The 19,608-nt window shown below is 30.5% G+C and overlaps 1 protein-coding gene across 1 annotated transcript; it reads left to right on the forward strand.

Annotated features, from left to right (window-relative positions):
* The first annotated feature begins 359 nt into the window (after positions 1-359).
* Positions 360-19,477, forward strand: LOC143201073 (farnesol dehydrogenase). Its single transcript, XM_076411924.1, has 7 exons — positions 360-494; positions 7,676-7,805; positions 9,641-9,878; positions 13,743-13,966; positions 14,025-14,174; positions 14,272-14,299; positions 19,232-19,477. The coding sequence occupies exons 2-7, from the start codon at positions 7,704-7,706 to the stop codon at positions 19,243-19,245; spliced, it is 756 nt and encodes a 251-aa protein (XP_076268039.1). The 5' UTR covers positions 360-494; positions 7,676-7,703; the 3' UTR covers positions 19,246-19,477.
* Positions 19,478-19,608: the final 131 nt, after the last annotated feature.

Below are 19,608 nucleotides of genomic sequence, written 5' to 3' on the forward strand. Positions count from 1 at the left end.
AATATCGGTATATTCCCATCTAAAATGGTACTATTGAGTAATTGGAAAGTGGTTCATATGTAATAGGTTTCTAATATTAATAACACGTTTAATGACTAAAAGACAATATGGATTTTATACATAGTCATACTAGAATTCAGTTTTGGATGAAGGTATCAGTATATCGAATAATAAAACCAAATAGTTATTCAAATATTTAAATATGTATAAATACATATTTATAGCAAAGTTTAGGTACGTTCCTCACAAGCAAATTAGTTCATTATTATAGGTAATTGATATAGGTGATATATTTGAGAATGTCCGCCAAGGCAACGCATGATACATCTAAAGTGTTTGTGATAGTCTAACTACGCATGGCTTAAACAAGCCGGCGTAATATTAATTTAAGTATTGAAAAAGTGGTTTTTTAAGTTTCGCAAGCCAGTATCATTTTGTCTAGTGTTTCGATAACATTAAACCATTTCTGCAGATTACCTGATTCTTTTTCTCCGGTACGTAAAGAATTTATTAAAACAATACCAATAAACAATTATTTAAAAATTGGATTTAGAACTAGATCTTCTTTTCACTTCATTACAAAACTAATTTCATAAAAATATTTGAAAAATTTAAATGATCTCAAATATTTTTAGGTCATAAAAAATTTCAATAATCACCATATTATTCTCAAACGATATTCTCATGTCGTATAATATATTCAATATTTATAAATCAGTTTTAAAGAATTTCTTCTTAAGTTTAAAAGTTTATTCAAAGTATTGATTGCTCCTAATTCTACCCATATTTTAAACAATTTACGACTTCAATCTCGCAAGGAGAGTGTAACAAGCCATTGAAATGTCGCCGGTCTGCCATAGTAAAACACATTTTTAGGTAAAATTAGTTTTTTTTTATTCAACATAAATCTCTTCAAGGATGATACACTGATAATAGCGACCCTCAAACTTTTCGATACCATTTTTGTAGTACGATTTGTCCTTTGCTTCAAAATAGGCCTCAGTTTCGTCCATCACCTATTCATTCGACGAACATTTCCTCCCAGGTCCAATAACGCTATGTGATAGTCGTTATTGATGGTCTTTTCTTTTTCAAGGTAGTGAATGAAAATTATTCCATGCGCATCCCAAAATACAGACGGCATAAGCTTGCCAGCCTACTGTTGCGTTTTCCCACGCTTTGGAGCAGGTTCATCGTGTGCAGTCCAATCGGATGACTGTCGATTGGACTTCGGAGTGAAGTAATGGAGCCATGTGTCATCCATTGTCACTTATCGACGCAAAAATATGGGTTTATTACGCTTTATCATCCTCAAACACTGCTCCGAATCATCAACTCGTCGTTGTTTTTGGTCAAAAGTGAGCTCGCGCGGCAACCACATTGCACAGAGCTTTCTTATACCGAAATGCTATGATGTACGCATTCATTTGATATCTCTAGAGTGTCTACTACTTCATTCAATTTCAATTTAGGGTTATTCAAAATCAATTTGTGGGTTTTTAAAATGTTTTCGTCGGTAACAACCTCTTTTGGGCGCCCACTGCGTTCACCGTCTTCGGCGCTCATTTCACCACGTCTAAACTTAGCTCTTTTGCGGGTTAGGGCTAAGTAAAAAACATATGGATTTAATTGTAGTAGCGGTACTTATGTGTTAGGCAGAGGACTTTCTTTAATCGACCTATTCTTTCATATTTTTATAGAGGTGAAGCGTTTGTTAGACAGATCAGGACTGATATGTCAGGTTTTCAAAATGTATTATAGATGTTATTACATTGTTGTATGTCTACTCGTATTTCACTTGAAAATATAGCATTTTGACGGGGTTAAATGCAGGCGATACGGTGCATACGTAAAAACTTCCCAGCTGATCTCTCTCAATTATTGTAGACTACAGGAGACCAAATCTGATTTTTGTACTTCAATCACATACTTCAATTTGATTAGTTATGCACAATTGCTTTCCTTTTAACTAAATATTTATGTTTGAATATGTAATACTGTCGCTATAATTTTCTCTCTACACAATGTAAAGTGAACAAATGAGGTTACATTTATGTCTGCGATGTTCTGTAGACCTTTAGATGCGCTCTCAAGCGCGGTAAAATACGCATTCTTTGAAAAAGTGTTACTAGTGATCTTTTCAGAAAACAAGAAGTTTTATATTCCTCTATTATTACCATCCTTGGTCGTTCTACTTGGTCGCGTGACTTTGTCTAGCGTCAGAGTCTCAATTGTGCAATATTGAAGTAAATAAAGCCAATCCGAAAAAATGTTCAGCCAATGTCAAAAATATAACCCTGAAAATGAAACCAAACATCGGTCTATAATAAAATTTAAATTTCTTTATGATTTCAAGTGCATGAGGCAGCAAATCGAGTAGAAGATATTGGTTATTTACTTTCTTCTTCTTGTTCAAGTTGACAATCTTTTTGCGTTACTTTGAATCTGTTATGCTTATATGAAGAAGTCTTTTGAAGCTGTTATTTACATATAGATATTACGAATTTTATAATATAATTTACTTACAAATAGAGAGTTTGTAGCTCGAAAGAGAATTTCGCATAGAGAAACTAAACATAGCACATCTAAATTTAATTTGAAGTCTTTGTTGTACTTCGTGTATTTAACGGTACGTAATTTACATGACAACGTCTATAAACAACAACCCAAATATGATGAACTTAGGGACGAGTAAAGGGGAATAGACTGATTACACAGCAGACACTGTTGTATTAGGAAAACGAATGAAACGTTATTTACTCCATCAAATATTGGTATACGGATTTTCAAAGAACTAATCGAAGCAAAAAGATTATCGGATTTCGAGTATGAATTGAATAAAGTTATACTAGCAGGATAGTTATTGCTCCCAAAATTTTATTTTATTAAATAATTCATTTAAGTTAAGTAATTATGCAATAAACATTTCAAACTCAATTAACATTAGTATAAAAACAAGTGAGTTATAAATAGATGGCTTAAAATTAATTTTCAAAATATTTGCATATATACATTAATAAGTCTTTTGTTTTTTCAACATGTATTTTTAGATATGGGATATTTTATTCTCAATGAATCATACTACTTTAACTGTGGTGAGTGAGAGTGAGAGTGGTGAGAAGCTCACAATAAAATTGTGTATTGATGCCTTGAAACAATTGTCTAATTCGATTTATTGCTTTAGAGTTCAAGCCATCATTCTTCCGGCATCTTGAGATGTACTTTTTATTATTTTAGTTCATGAGATTAATAGAATATTTATTGTTGATAACTTGGTTCTTTTGCATATTTCTACTGTGTGGTCACACTTATATACATCCTCATAAACTAGCATAAAGCTGGACTATAAACGAACTAATATGGATAAACATTACGAAATGAATAAATTTCACATCTTTTGATGTCCTTACAGCTTGCAATATTATCGTTCATTTGCTTATCTTTAATGTTTTTATTGAAATTTTTTATGCTAAGGTTATAATATTATCAAGTATTTATTCAACGATAGACACTATTGGCTTAACATCTATGTCACTCTTTTTAATCTGTATTGAGATTTACTTAAAACTTGAATTCAGACCATCTTTCTTCCGGCTTCTTGAGTTGTACTTTTTATTATATTAGTTCATGAGATTAATAGGACATTTGTTGTTGATAACTTGGATTTTTCTACTTTGTGATCGCACTTATACATCCTCATAAACTAGCATGAAGCTGGACTATAAACGGACTAATATGGATATACATTACGAAATGAATATATTTCACATTTTTTGATGCCCTTACAGCTTGCAATATTATCGTTCATTTGCTTATCTTTAATGTTTTTATTTTAATTTTTTATGCTAAGGTTATAATATTATTAAGTATTTATTGAACGATAGACACTATTGGCTTAACATCTATGTCACTCTTTTTAATCTGTATTGAGTTTTACTTAAAACTTGAATTCAAGCCATCGGTCTTCCGGATTCTTGAGATGTACTTCTTATTATTTTAGTTCATGAGATTAACAGAATATTTGTTGTTGATAACTTGGATCTTTCTACTTGGTGATCGCACTTATACATCCTCATAAACTAGCATAAAGCTGGACTATAAACGGACTAATATGGATATACATTACGAAATGAATATATTTCACATTTTTTGATGCCCTTACAGCTTGCAATATTATCGTTCATTTGCTTATCTTTAATGTTTTTATTTTAATTTTTTATGCTAAGGTTATAATATTATTAAGTATTTATTGAACGATAGACACTATTGGCTTAACATCTATGTCACTCTTTTTAATCTGTATTGAGTTTTACTTAAAACTTGAATTCAAGCCATCGGTCTTCCGGATTCTTGAGATGTACTTCTTATTATTTTAGTTCATGAGATTAACAGAATATTTGTTGTTGATAACTTGGATCTTTCTACTTGGTGATCGCACTTATACATCCTCATAAACTAGCATAAAGCTGGACTATAAACGGACTAATATGGATATACATTACGAAATGAATATATTTCACATTTTTTGATGCCCTTACAGCTTGCAATATTATCGTTCATTTGCTTATCTTTAATGTTTTTATTTTAATTTTTTATGCTAAGGTTATAATATTATTAAGTATTTATTGAACGATAGACACTATTGGCTTAACATCTATGTCACTCTTTTTAATCTGTATTGAGTTTTACTTAAAACTTGAATTCAAGCCATCGGTCTTCCGGATTCTTGAGATGTACTTCTTATTATTTTAGTTCATGAGATTAACAGAATATTTGTTGTTGATAACTTGGATCTTTCTACTTGGTGATCGCACTTATACATCCTCATAAACTAGCATAAAGCTGGACTATAAACGGACTAATATGGATATACATTACGAAATGAATATATTTCACATTTTTTGATGCCCTTACAGCTTGCAATATTATCGTTCATTTGCTTATCTTTAATGTTTTTATTTTAATTTTTTATGCTAAGGTTATAATATTATTAAGTATTTATTGAACGATAGACACTATTGGCTTAACATCTATGTCACTCTTTTTAATCTGTATTGAGTTTTACTTAAAACTTGAATTCAAGCCATCGGTCTTCCGGATTCTTGAGATGTACTTCTTATTATTTTAGTTCATGAGATTAACAGAATATTTGTTGTTGATAACTTGGATTTTTCTACTTTGTGATCGCACTTATACATCCTCATAAACTAGCATGAAGCTGGACTATAAACGGACTAATATGGATATACATTACGAAATGAATATATTTCACATTTTTTGATGCCCTTACAGCTTGCAATATTATCGTTCATTTGCTTATCTTTAATGTTTTTATTTTAATTTTTTATGCTAAGGTTATAATATTATTAAGTATTTATTGAACGATAGACACTATTGGCTTAACATCTATGTCACTCTTTTTAATCTGTATTGAGTTTTACTTAAAACTTGAATTCAAGCCATCGGTCTTCCGGATTCTTGAGATGTACTTCTTATTATTTTAGTTCATGAGATTAACAGAATATTTGTTGTTGATAACTTGGATCTTTCTACTTGGTGATCGCACTTATACATCCTCATAAACTAGCATAAAGCTGGACTATAAACGGACTAATATGGATATACATTACGAAATGAATATATTTCACATTTTTTGATGCCCTTACAGCTTGCAATATTATCGTTCATTTGCTTATCTTTAATGTTTTTATTTTAATTTTTTATGCTAAGGTTATAATATTATCAAGTATTTATTCAACGATAGACACTATTGGCTTAACATCTATGTCACTCTTTTTAATCTGTATTGAGTTTTACTTAAAACTTGAATTCAAGCCATCGGTCTTCCGGATTCTTGAGATGTACTTCTTATTATTTTAGTTCATGAGATTAACAGAATATTTGTTGTTGATAACTTGGATCTTTCTACTTGGTGATCGCACTTATACATCCTCATAAACTAGCATAAAGCTGGACTATAAACGGACTAATATGGATATACATTACGAAATGAATATATTTCACATTTTTTGATGCCCTTACAGCTTGCAATATTATCGTTCATTTGCTTATCTTTAATGTTTTTATTTTAATTTTTATGCTAAGGTTATAATATTATCAAGTATTTATTCAACGATAGACACTATTGGCTTAACATCTATGTCACTCTTTTTAATCTGTATTGAGTTTTACTTGAAACTTGAATTCAAGCCATCGTTCTTCCGGCTTCTTGAGATGTACTTCTTATTATTTCAGTTCATGAGATTAATAGAATATTTGTTGTTGATAACTTGGTTCATTTACATCTTTCTACTTTGTGGTCACACTTATACATTCTCATAAACTAGCATAAAGCTAGACTATAAATGGACTAATATGAATATACATTACGAAATGAATAAACTTCATATCTTTTGATGCCCTTACAGCTTGCAACATTATCGTTCATTTGCTTATCTTTAATGTTTTTATTATTATTTGCTAAGGTTATAATATTATAAAGTATTTATTCAACTATAGACGCTTTTGGCTTAACATCTCATCATGTCACTCTTTTTAATCTGCATAGAGTTTTACTTAAAACTTCACTGAACTAGATCAAATGGGTTTACTATCTTTAATCTTCTGACTAAGTCATTTTCATCTAGGAGCTGGAGAGTCTCAACATTTATATGCTGACGGAGCATATGTTCATGTCTTTCGATATAGTCCTTTATAATGTTATAGACTGTTTCTACATTGATCTCCTTATGCAGAATGTCCTAACAAATATATCAAAGGGATCTCTGTATGATAATTTTGTAAAAAAAAATCAGCAACTAATATCTAATAACTAATAAAACTAATAAGAGGAAATGAATGATGTAATGAGGACGATAGAGCACATATAATAAAGTTTAGCTTTAATAAAGTTGACAAAGAACTTATTATGCTTGTATATTAGGGTGTCTAATTGCTGAACTTAACAGGAGTTTAAGAGAGATTAATAAATCCATATATATTATTTAACACTTAAATTATGGAGCCAGCAGAATAGTACTGAAGGTTGGTGCAAATGTGACATCACAAATACCATTTTTACATAAATACAAGCCAAATGTTTTGAAAAAATCGCCTTTTAGATAATCATGTAGTCGTATATTTTCCGACTTGTTGCTAGATAATTACATTGTGTCACTAAAATAACCATAATTTCATAAATTATCGCAATTCTTATGATGTCTCTAACATACATATAATTAAAGGCTTTGTATATTGAAGCTTATCAATATACAAAATATTGAAATACAACAATTATTATTTTGGTTGTGATAACAAGTAATATATGTTATGAAACATACATACATACCTAGAGAAGAGTTACCAGGTGCACCGTAAAGTCATTACCGCTTTTGTCGAAAAAACAATTCAAGAGAACTGATTAATTAATTTAACCATTTGATGCTATGCATCTTGCCTATCCTTCAGGAAATTTATGGATGCCGTGCCTAAAAAACCCTTTGTTCTTTGAGCAAAACTTTATATATATATTTAAAAACAGTTGACGTAAAAACATTACATTTTTGATATGAAAATTACCTCATTGGGTTTATATCGTTTCAACAAAATATCTATTTACAACGAAAACATTTTCCTATTTCTAAATCGTCTGTGTAACATATTTTTTAACTTTCAGAGATAACAGAAAGTTTCGATAGCTGAAAATGTCAATGGACCGTTGGATTGGTAAAGTTGCTGTTGTTACTGGCGCCTCTGTTGGCATCGGAAAGGCGATAGCTGAAGCTTTAGTAAAAAACGGTGTTATAGTAAGTAAAGAAAATTATTTTTCTCACTGTTTTGCTTTAAAATTTTTATAATAAATAAAAAGCCGATATTTAGACGATAAATAATGAATTATAATAAACAAATTAATAATATCCCAAGATTAGACATATGTTAACAGTATAACCATCAAGTCTTGGGCATTTTGATATCAGCATTATATATTTTTTAAGTTAGGTGACACCTAAGAGACTTATTTAATAATCTACTTATAATATGTCATAACAAATCTTTAAAGAGCTTAATAACAGTGTCTACTTATATCTTGAAAAATATATCCGATAAAGTAATTATAACGTAACATAATATATAAGGTTTGTAAAACTTGTTAACAGAAAAGAGTATGAATGCAATTTTAAAGTTTTAAATAATGTCATAACTGATAATACCCATTACATTCGTCTTTGTTTCCTTCTGAGTTGAGTTAAATCGATTTACCTATTGCTGATGAACTTGTATAAGATGTATGCACGAAAAACTGAATGGCGCGCTTATTAATCATTTATGAAACTTTTCTGGGTTTTGATAACTCAAATCAACAGTACTATAATATTAGAACAGGTTAATTGAAAAGTCCGCTGTCTGACACATATATGGCGATACTAAAATTAAATCCATAAGTTTTTACACCCAAAAGAGGTTGTTACCGACGAAAACATTTTAAAAATCCACAAAATGATTTTAAATGACCATAAATTGAAACTGAATAAAATAGCAGATGCTCTAAAGATATTAACTGAACCTGTATATCATATCATTCACGAATATTTGGATATGAGAAAGCTGTGTGTAAAGTGAGTTCCGCGCGAGCTCACTTTTGACCAAAAATAACGACGAGTTGATGATTCGGAGCAGTGTTTGAAGATGATCAAGTTCTAGTAAGCCTTAGATTTTGTGTCGATATGTGACAATGGACGAAACATGGCTCCATTACTTCACTCCGAAGTCCAATCGACAGTCATCCGAGTGGACTGCACACGATGAACCCGCTCCAAAGCGTGCGAAAACGTAACAGTCTCAGTCTCTCAGGCTGAGAAGGTTATGGCGTCTGTATTTTGGGATACCCATGGAACAATTATCATTGACTACCTTGAAAAGGAAAGGACCTGCAACAGCGACTATTACATAGCGTTATTGGACCGTTTGAAGGACGAAATCGGTGAAAAACGGCCGCATTTGAAGAAAAAGGAAGTGCTGCTTCACCAAGGCAATGCACCATGTCTAAAACCCATGAATTGGGCTTCGAATAGCTTCCTTATCCTCCGTATTCCCCAGATCTGACCCGCAGCGACCGTTTCCCGTTCTCAGATCTCAAGAGAATGCTCGCTCAAGTTTTCGTCGAATGAAAAGGCGATCGACGAAACTGAGGCCTATTTTGAAGCAAACGACAAATCGTACTATAAAAATGGTATCGAGAATTTGGAGTGTGGGTGTGAAAAAATATGTTTTACTATGGTAGGCCGGGGACTTTTCAAATGACCTGTTATACATATCAAAAGTTCTCACCTCGGCTTATAGTGTATTACGAATAAACAAATTATTAATTTTGAAAAGTAAATTTTTCTTTCTTATGATAAAATGAACACTGAAGATAATTACGAAAATCAAAGACGAAAAAAACAAAAAAACGAAAAATTAGAAGTTTAAAGCAATAACCACTTCGTGGAAACATACGCCTTCCTAATTTGCAAACATTGTTGATTTATACCGCATCAAAATCGACTTAATTTTCGGAAATTAAAACTAAATAAAACCTTCTTGAGTATATAAATATCCTTTAAAATGACTTCACTGCCATAATTTATGATGTCTATTTTAGGTTGCTGGTATCGCTAGACGAGTACATTATGTTGAAGAGCACGCAGAGACCCTTAAAAACGAGAGAGGAAAGTTACACGCGTTTAAGTGCGACTTAACAAAGGACCAGGAAATATTGGCCACCTTCAAAAAAATAACGGACACCCTTGGACCAATCCACATTTTAATTAACAACGCAGGATTAGCATTACAAACTGAACTGATTGGAGGTGATATTAGCAAGTGGAAGCAAATAATAGGTAAAATAATAAACATACTTGAAACATCCTGATGAATATCGAGACAACCAAATCAAATATTGACTCACACCTACTACATTCTGTTTATATATAGGTTAGTATTTCTACTGTAACCACTTGTTAATTCGGTGGAATTTTAAATAACCTAGATTAGTGCTTTGATACTGGTTGTTTATTTTTGATAAAAACGGTATTATTGTGTAACATTATAGAATATTGGATTAATAGAACATTGATAATATATTTTTGCAACATCATGTGGAAAACTTAACTAAGAATTACCACTTATAACAACCGATCACTTAAGACAATTTTAAAAGGAATATTTAGATTTTTAACTTATCAGATAGAACTACATATTAGTTTTTCAACAACATTTTGTGCAATACAATGTGGTCATGCAGCTTCGCATCTAAAATTATATATAGAACTTCACAATCGATATAATTATTACGTGCTTCATATATTCTAATAATTTTTTTCCATTTTAAAAATACATGCATTGAGAAAAATTGGTAAAATATATATTAATCAAAATATGTCCCATCATATTTTACCATTCTTTCACAAATTTTGTTCAAAAGAATATTGTTGTTTCACTTCTTTAGCATTTCTAGCAGATATAAATAATTGATAATTGGAAGATGGTGTGTTTCACGAGCTGTAAAAGTGTATCCTTCAAAACTCTTGGAACGTTTATCCGAGATTTATCATGCAAGAGTCTTCCTCCTGCCCCCTTGTTTATACCACTCGTTATTAAAGGTATTTTTAAGTCAATATGTCGCTCAATTTGTTCATTTGATGTCGGTAGACAGCTACACTAACGCTTTCACTTCGCCTTTAAACTATACTTTTCTGGTCCCACCATAGTAAGAGCAAGTTAGATCCAATGACCTTTTGAAGTCCGATATGTCACCATATACCACAGAAAACTCTACTTTAGTCTTTATCTCTACTTTGTCTACTTTGAGTCTTTTAGTACGTTGGCATTTTGGATTATCTTTCATTTTATTTTCAGGTCCGCTAATCTATTCAACATTGTCCATTCCAATTTTTCTCTGTTCTTCGAGCAAATTAATACCCAAAGACGAATTGTTTAATTAATAATAATAATAATAATATATATATATATATATATATATATATATATATATATATATATATATAATATATTAAACGCTACATTTATTAACGGTAAATATATTAAACAATACGTTGTGGGAAAAGAATTGTGATTCAGATCGAATGTACTTACTGAGGAATGGTCTGGGCGTGGCTATTATAGACAGTAATTCTGCTGGTTGCCCTTGATTGGGGTTAACTTTACTCTCGTCAATTCTCCTAACCATACTGCTCTCAACTCTTCTAACTATTTGTTCAATGTTGTCTTCAATACTTAATACGTTTAACAAATCTTATTTCAGTGTTTCCTCAATCAAATAAACTCAATACTTTCTTCACTCAAATCAACTCAATACTTCTTCAATTAATTTAATCCCTTTTCCAATCAGTCAAATACGTTCTTCTCGTCATTTCAGCTCTTTTATTGTCGATGTATATTCTGTCCTTTCGTTGTCTATAGTCAGTGTTTTATCGCTGAAGATCCTCCCTCGGGTTCTTGGTGGTGATGAACAAGGATGGTCCAAGAAACCCTTTTCTATATCCCGATTTGAAGACAATATCGGGGTGGGAAACACTCTTTTAGCTAGGAACTTCTCACACTGATAAAACATGTACGTTTCGGACTCGAAATTTCCGAATAGTCCACAATTTCAGGTCTTCTTGATATTTATGGTTATAGGCGCCATAAGGAGTCCTCTATCAGGTCTAACTTCTGAGACGTTTCGTCTATCTCCTTTAGATGTTTGAGAACTCTTTATACATGCTTCTTCCTTCCTATACAGGTCGGAAAGTGTTGTACAATACACTCAAAGATTAATCGTAAACACACCTTTAGAACTCGTATCTCTAATATCGAAATGATAGAGCTTTTGTCCTAGGAATATGACTTTTAATTAATAGCATTCTTCTTATTGGTCAATTTGAGGAAGTTGTTGAAGATGGGATATCTTAAAAGCCCTACCTATTGCTTTGGAAGCATTTTTGTGCCTATATTGTCCCCGTCCGCGTGGTTGATTGTCTAGTGTTACGATATATAATCAAAATTTATTTTAGAATATCCCTTAATCTAGCTTTTTTGATTTAAAAAATTGTAGTGATGAAGCTCATCCAACACTTTTAGGAGCTTATATCACTCATACAAATCCTAATTATCGGTTTTGGTTGCACTGATTTGCAGGGATTTTGATTTCAGCGACAAGGAAGGTTCAGGAGAACCTAAAAAGTTCAAGACAATACATTGTAAGACTCTTTGTGCGGAAATCAAACTCAACAAGCTCCCAAGGAACTTTGAAACAGCTGAGAACTGATTGGTCAACGGTTTCCACGCGTTTATATGCGATGAAACAGACTCTAAAACTTGTAAAAATGGGTAGCACACGAATTGGTTTAAGATGAATATTCATGGCCGAATTTTGCATTGCAAGCTGATTTACTATGTATTACAAGTTACTAAAGTTGAATGAAACATGTCATTGCATATGTCTAGCGATGTCAGTTAAAGAAATTGAAAAACATATTGTTGCCAAAAGATTTTCCTTTTTGAAGTGAAAATATAAGCAGTATACATACATGAAAAAAGCACCTGATATGTAGGTACAGACAAAGTAAAATTAATAAATAGCCGACTAAAAGCATGTGAAATGCATGTTCCATATTCATCCATGACAGAAGTCACTATAAAAGAGCATTTAAGTTAACCCGAGCGACAGAGAATAATAACTATATCAAACTTTTGTTTAGGCTAATTTATTGTTTATATTCTTATATAAAAAAAAATTTTACCCTTTATATTACACTAGCGACCCGCCCCGTCTTCGCACGGGTGCAATGCTGATACTAAATTAAATACACTACAGAAAAAATATGAACGTTGTATATAAAAACATAGCGGCCCGCTCCGACTTTGCACGGGCATAAAATATATATGCCTATGTCACTCAATGAAAACATGATTAAAATCGATCCAGTATTTTTGGTTCATTCATTACTGCCCTTGGCCTGCACGCATTAAATTTGGAGTAAAACAATTCCTCTTCCCCTATACTTACTATGAAGATTTCCTGCTATCTTTGGAATATCTAAATTCATACAATTTTTATTACATTACACATTTTTAAACGCAAATTTTAAATTTATAATATCTCCGAAAATATTTGTTTAATTTACATGCTGTAAGGAACCATATTGATCTATATTAATTGCACACTGTATTTAAGGTACTTAATTCGATAAGGATTAATGCCGTATTGCTTAAAATAGCTTCGTAAATAAGCCATTTTCTCACGTAAAAAATAAACAATAAAAATGGTTAATGTGGGCTATCCCTAAAAGATAAACATATACCATCGGGGACTTTTTTGTAGACCTTTTTATGGTGTACAATACTGTAGTACATTAATTTGATCTAACTCTTAGGGTTAGGCAGCGTTTTTGCTAATTGTTAAATAAGCCTAAAAAAATAGGTTAATTTACGACATCACGTTAGAAACCTCTAAAATTAGCAATGTTGCCTTTAAAGATTTAAGCGCATATAGGGATATAGGGACAGAAAAGGCGACTTTGTTTTATACTATGTAGTGATTATGTATTACTGTCCCCAGATGCTACCCAAAAGAAACCGCATAAGCAACTAAAACCAATAATATATTTTAAAAACACAATATTAACATCTTAAATACAGTCTCGATATTGTAGTTAGTAGTTACAAATAATGATAACATATATTAACTTATGAATTTTCAGATACAAATTTATTCGGAGTGACGGTATGTACCAGAGAAGCAATTAATAGTATGATCCAATCTAATATCAAAGGCCACATCGTAAACATCAACAGCATAACAGGACATATGATTTTTGATATACCAGGTCTTTCTGTTTATCCCGCCACCAAATATGCTATCACCGCATTGAGCGAATGCCTCAGACTTGAAATTAACAGAAGTAAATTGCCGATAAAAATGACGGTATTTAGTTATAATATTATGAAAATGGCTTATCATTATGCATGTAATGTATTTATAGAGCCTGAGCCCTGGATATGTTAAGAGCGATTTCTTCACCAATGCCTCTCTTACTGAAATTAAAGATTTCCAGGTGGACCGACCAGGACTGGAGACTAAAGATATTGCTGATGCCGTTATATATGTCTTATCCACGCCTGAACATGTAAATGTGAGTATATTCAATTTTAACTTAATAAGAAATACTATCATATGTTACTACAAAATATCGCATCATATAATAACTAATTTTCATCTTATTTTTTCAGATAAAAGAGCTAACACTGACTATTCAAGGTTTTTTGCATTGAACTATGATTCAAAGTGGGACTCTTTCAACTATAACGCAGTGTTCATCTAATATTTTTGCATATATTCAATTTAGTGATTTACAATCATTATTCTTTTCATTTTAAGATAGCATATAAGTAAATATTTTAGGAATAAACTAAATTTCTATTGATTTTTTTCTTAGGAAATCGAAAATAAATGTTTTGAAGTAAATGTTATTTATTTAAAAAGAAAAACCAAGGATCTTTCAGGAAAGCGGCTCCTTGGAATATAGATACGGCTTCAGGATCCGGCTTAGCAATAACCTATACCCTTAACACAATTTTGTAGAACACTGTTTAAATAGCTCGTCGTTCTATTTCAGAACATGTCATAGAGTTAATGAAAACATTAATTAAGTACATGAAATGAAGAAATAATTAATTTTGTTTTGTCATACAATTTTACAACATAAAAAAATGATATCCCATATATGCCATCAAGGCCAACGATATTAGTTCGTCAAAATATAAACTTTCTATAGTAGAAAACACAGAACACCATTTTTGTTGATAAAATCACAGTAATTAATGTTAATCGCTTGACCTGAATATGTTAATATAGATCTGAATGTACTGTGTTCAGCACTAAATTCAGTATAGTAATCCGGTAGCACTTGGAAAATTAAACACTGCTTGTCATCGTTGGAACCCCGTATTGTATCTGCAACGAAGTAATTCAATGTTTTTATACACATACGTCTTATCCCACATATTTTGGCAAAATTCTTCTATAGCTAATGAATGGAACTGCCATTGGGGCCCTTTTGCGTCTAGTTTTGTGCCTTTAAGCTCCTTGTTTACTCACAATTGAACTTATTGGAATTATAATTCACATCACATTAGACAAAAAGAAAAGCTGATCAGATTTAGAATCAATAAACTATACGTTTTACTTGGAAGATACACCCAAATGACCCTAATGTCTAAAAAATTGGTATATAAGTACACAACAAAAACTATAAGGCCTATTTGGACTTACAAGAAACACATATGAGGATACAGTAAAACATCAAAAATATTAATAATTCATTCCTGGCTAAACAGATTTCTTCGATTAACTACGAGTGCTTATGTTACATAATCAGCGAGGAATTCCTTGGTGACAATCCTATAAATCATTCTATTACATTACTCATTACAATCACACAGAATTCATCAGTCTAGGATACGTCAAGGCCGAAATAAAAGAAACGGCGGGAATAACACCAGCTGTCCACTAATTTACAAACTAATTAATAGACTGAAATAAAGTAAATACTAATCAATCATTAATATAGCTAAAACGTTGAAGTGCTTGTCTGATTTTTTTAGATACTATGAATAATTTTATTATCATCACTTTCACATTCAATTAAATTTATTACAATATCCTTTGAAGTTAATTAAGTTGAATAGTTTATAGATTTAATCTTTTAATAGATTTAAATGTTTATATTCGAAAGCATTCAACAAGTACGCAAAGTAAAGTACCATTTTTAATTTTTGCTTTTACCAATTAAGTGCATATTTGAAGCTTCACTAAAATTACAAAATTCATTTATTAAAGACTTTTACTACTTTTAAAAGTAAAATTCACCAGAAAATTATGCCCTTGTATGAAACAAATGCTAATATAAGACAGAAAATATATATATTAAGTAATATGTTGAAAAGAAACTGGATCAACTGAAATTAGATTAACATATCTAATTTCTATTAATTAATTAATTGGTCACTATTAACAGTACAAGAATATGGGCTTCCTGAAAAGAAAAAGTATGTATTATATTCGAACGTGTAACAAATTGTACACCTGCTAGCGTCATAAATTGTTATTATGTTAGTGGAAAACAAGAGAGTTGTTGAATAACTAAAATGTTACAAATGTTTGTTACCAAAAACTGCTACAGTGAATATAACTAATTGATGACGTAATCTCTGAATAATGCAATGAAAGATCTTTGAATTTGAATTGATATGAACCTGAAAACGAATGATTTAAATAACATTTTATGTAAAATGGTATATTATATATGAATACTAAGGTGGGCTTGTGGTAACTGGCACTAATTTGTATTTAGTTGTACTAACAGCGATCACTAGCTTACCCAAAGACACAAGATGCATTCTCAATATGCTATTTGAAGCTAATATAGCTCCATTTCCGCTACCTTCTTGGCTATAAATTACAAAAATCAGAAACAAAAGTAAGCTCAATTTTAGCAAACATTTTTAATCGAACGAAGTAAAAAGCATTGCCATAAGTAAACTTAATTTTGTTTCAAGATATCTTGAATTATTTCTAAATCTCCATGAGATGACAGAGTATTTCTAAAAAACTATATTGAATATTCAAATTTAGTTGAAATACTGGACATTATACTATTTACAATATTTCAATTAAAATAATTCAAAATCCATTTAAAATGTACATATAACATGTTGCTGATAACATATAACACATAATTATTACTTAGATTCGTTATAACAAATAAATAGTTGTTAAAAAAAAATAATGTAGCATATATATAAAAAAACTTTCCGTGTTACGTAGTTTTTTTTATCTCCAAAACACTTAAGCAACATGCTTTCAAACTTTTAGAGATAAGAGGAAGTTCCTATGGGTGGGCAAAGTCAATGAATCGTTGAATTGGTAAAGTTGCCTCTGTTACTGGCGCCTCTGTTGTCGACGAAGAGGCCATAACTGAAGCTGTTTTAGAAATGTCGTTATTTGAATGTTATCATATATAATTTAATTCAATTGATCGCTACTGTAAAATGCTTACTGTTTGTGGCACAAATTTGCGTAAATGCGGTGTGACATATTTTTACCTTTGAGACTATATCAAACCAATCAATTAGTAGAATATATCTTATCCAAAATGCTATCTATCATGACTATGACATTTTCTCATCAATTAAGAAGAAGTTAAAAACGTTCGTAGTAATGAATTAATCCACTGTTCCATTTAACATTTTGAGATATATATCTATTAAATTTGTAGCTAAAATATTATCTAATACAACATATAATTTTGAGAAAAGCGTTGTTACTGTTAGTTATTCTTCAAAATAGCCACTGAAGAGCGATAATGGAATAATTTTAGCCATATATTTGGTACCAAACGTAACATTATTCCAAGCAATGAACCATGACATAATACCATACTACCCCATCACTTTCATCTATCCTATTAAACAATCTTATTACAGACTATATTTCTTCTAATTATCGCTCTTTAGGTAAGTGTTTAATTTATTTTAACTATAATCTATATAATAAATGTTTATTATTCACTCACATAAATCATGTTCGTTGACATATATATTTCGATAATGTGAAATTCGCATTAGTGCTCATTGGCTGTAATGTAATGTATATACAAAACCGTTAATATTCAAGATATCGTTTATATATTCTTAGTAAATAAATTAAAGATTTAAAATAGCAACATATATTTTTATTGTTTAGTTTTGGGCGTTTTACCTTACCACCATCACTACAAGCAGTGACATAATCACCATCACCTTCAAGAGTGTAGTGCGTGTATTAGAATTTTAATAGCTTAGATAATTACACACTATACTATATTAATTACAGTAATAGTAGAGTAGGTACGAAACATTAAGTTTAATTATTTATACAATTAAAACAAAATATTCATACAAAAACTAATGTCTTCATCTTTAAACATTTTAAAAAATTATAAAAAATTTCCGTTTATCTCTCATGATTATTAATAAATTAAAGTTTCTATGCTACTGATTGTATTAACTATCAGTAGCACAATAGAAATGCGTCTTAAAATTGTTTTGTTTGTCTTGCAATTTGCAAAAAAACAACGCAAAATGCATTGTTTCAAATTGCAACTACAAAGTAATTATCTTCCTATAATTTCCGGGTTTATACACACACGCATACGGACTTGTACTGCTAACTGTTTTAAGAATCTCTCTAAAATTTGAATGGTGAACGAATGAAATGGATTGTTTCTGTTTTCTAACAATTAAAATTTCTCAGTACCGTTTTGTATCGCCGTTCAGAAACTCTCCCCTTATTTCTTTAAATAAAACGGTTTTATATTAAACTAATATTTTTGTGTTCAAACCCTTTTCCCTTTTTATAACTTACAAAGCATCAACTCCTAATAAGTCTAAACTACCAGTCCTAACTTCCAAACAGCAATGCGTATTTTATGATAATGTTGCCGTAAATATCTGGAAAATAATAAGTTGCAAAATGACCCAATTCATAAAGATATTACATAATATATCATATATCGCAGATTTGACACCCACTGACTACTGCAGATCTCGAAAGCAGGCCTCAGCGAAAAAGCAATGGATCAAAAAGAAAAGTCATTACCGAAGGTAAATATATTGAACTAAATTATTATATATTGAATTATTAAGTGGGTGAAAAAGAGTCATAATTTTATTAATAATAGAAAATTATAGTAAATTATTAATGCTCCTAAAAAGATATTTGGTAGCCGAGAAATTATTTTAGACAATAAAATGTTATCCCGAAACATAAAATACAACCCTACAACTAGTTATCTTTTAAAGTGAAGATGGGACAACTATATGAAATAATGAAATATGTGCAATAAGAATTGCCGATTAGCAGTCATTCCCTAATTTATTTTTAGTAGATTAACATCTCAGGAGAAAACAAAATTAATTGTTATGTTTATAACATATGAACAATATTTCATTGATTCAATAATTCAATTTAAAATGGAAAAATACTTAAATTTTTATTCTTTAAAATGTGAAATATAATACATTCAAATCATACCCATACATATACATAATAATCATACAGTATTGTGTATTTATATACACGAATTAGGTATTTCAGTTTGATTATTGATATAGGCTTTTCAGATAAAAGAGTTAACACTGACTATTCAAGGTTTATTGCATTGAACTATGATTCAAAGTGATTTATTGAAGCAGCGTAATAGAGGATATAAAATCTATCGACTGTTTTAACTATAACGCAGTGTTCATCTAATATTTTTGCATATATTCAATTTAATGATTTACAATCATTATTCATTTCATTTTAAGATAGCATATAAGTAAATATTTTAGGAATAAACTAAATTTCTATCGATTTATTTTCTTAGGAAATCGAAAATTAATGTTTTGAAGTAAATGTTATTTATTTAAAAAGAAAAACCAAGGATCTTTCAGGAAAGCGGCTCCTTGGAATATAGATATGGCTTCAGGATCCGGCTTAGCAATAACCCATACCCTTAATAAAATTTTGTAGCACACTGTTTAAAT

The sequence above is a fragment of the Rhynchophorus ferrugineus genome, unplaced genomic scaffold (genome assembly GCF_030347505.1).
Source record: "Rhynchophorus ferrugineus isolate W39M unplaced genomic scaffold, kcgeb_rfMv2 rfM8, whole genome shotgun sequence".
Lineage (NCBI taxonomy): Eukaryota > Metazoa > Arthropoda > Insecta > Coleoptera > Curculionidae > Rhynchophorus > Rhynchophorus ferrugineus.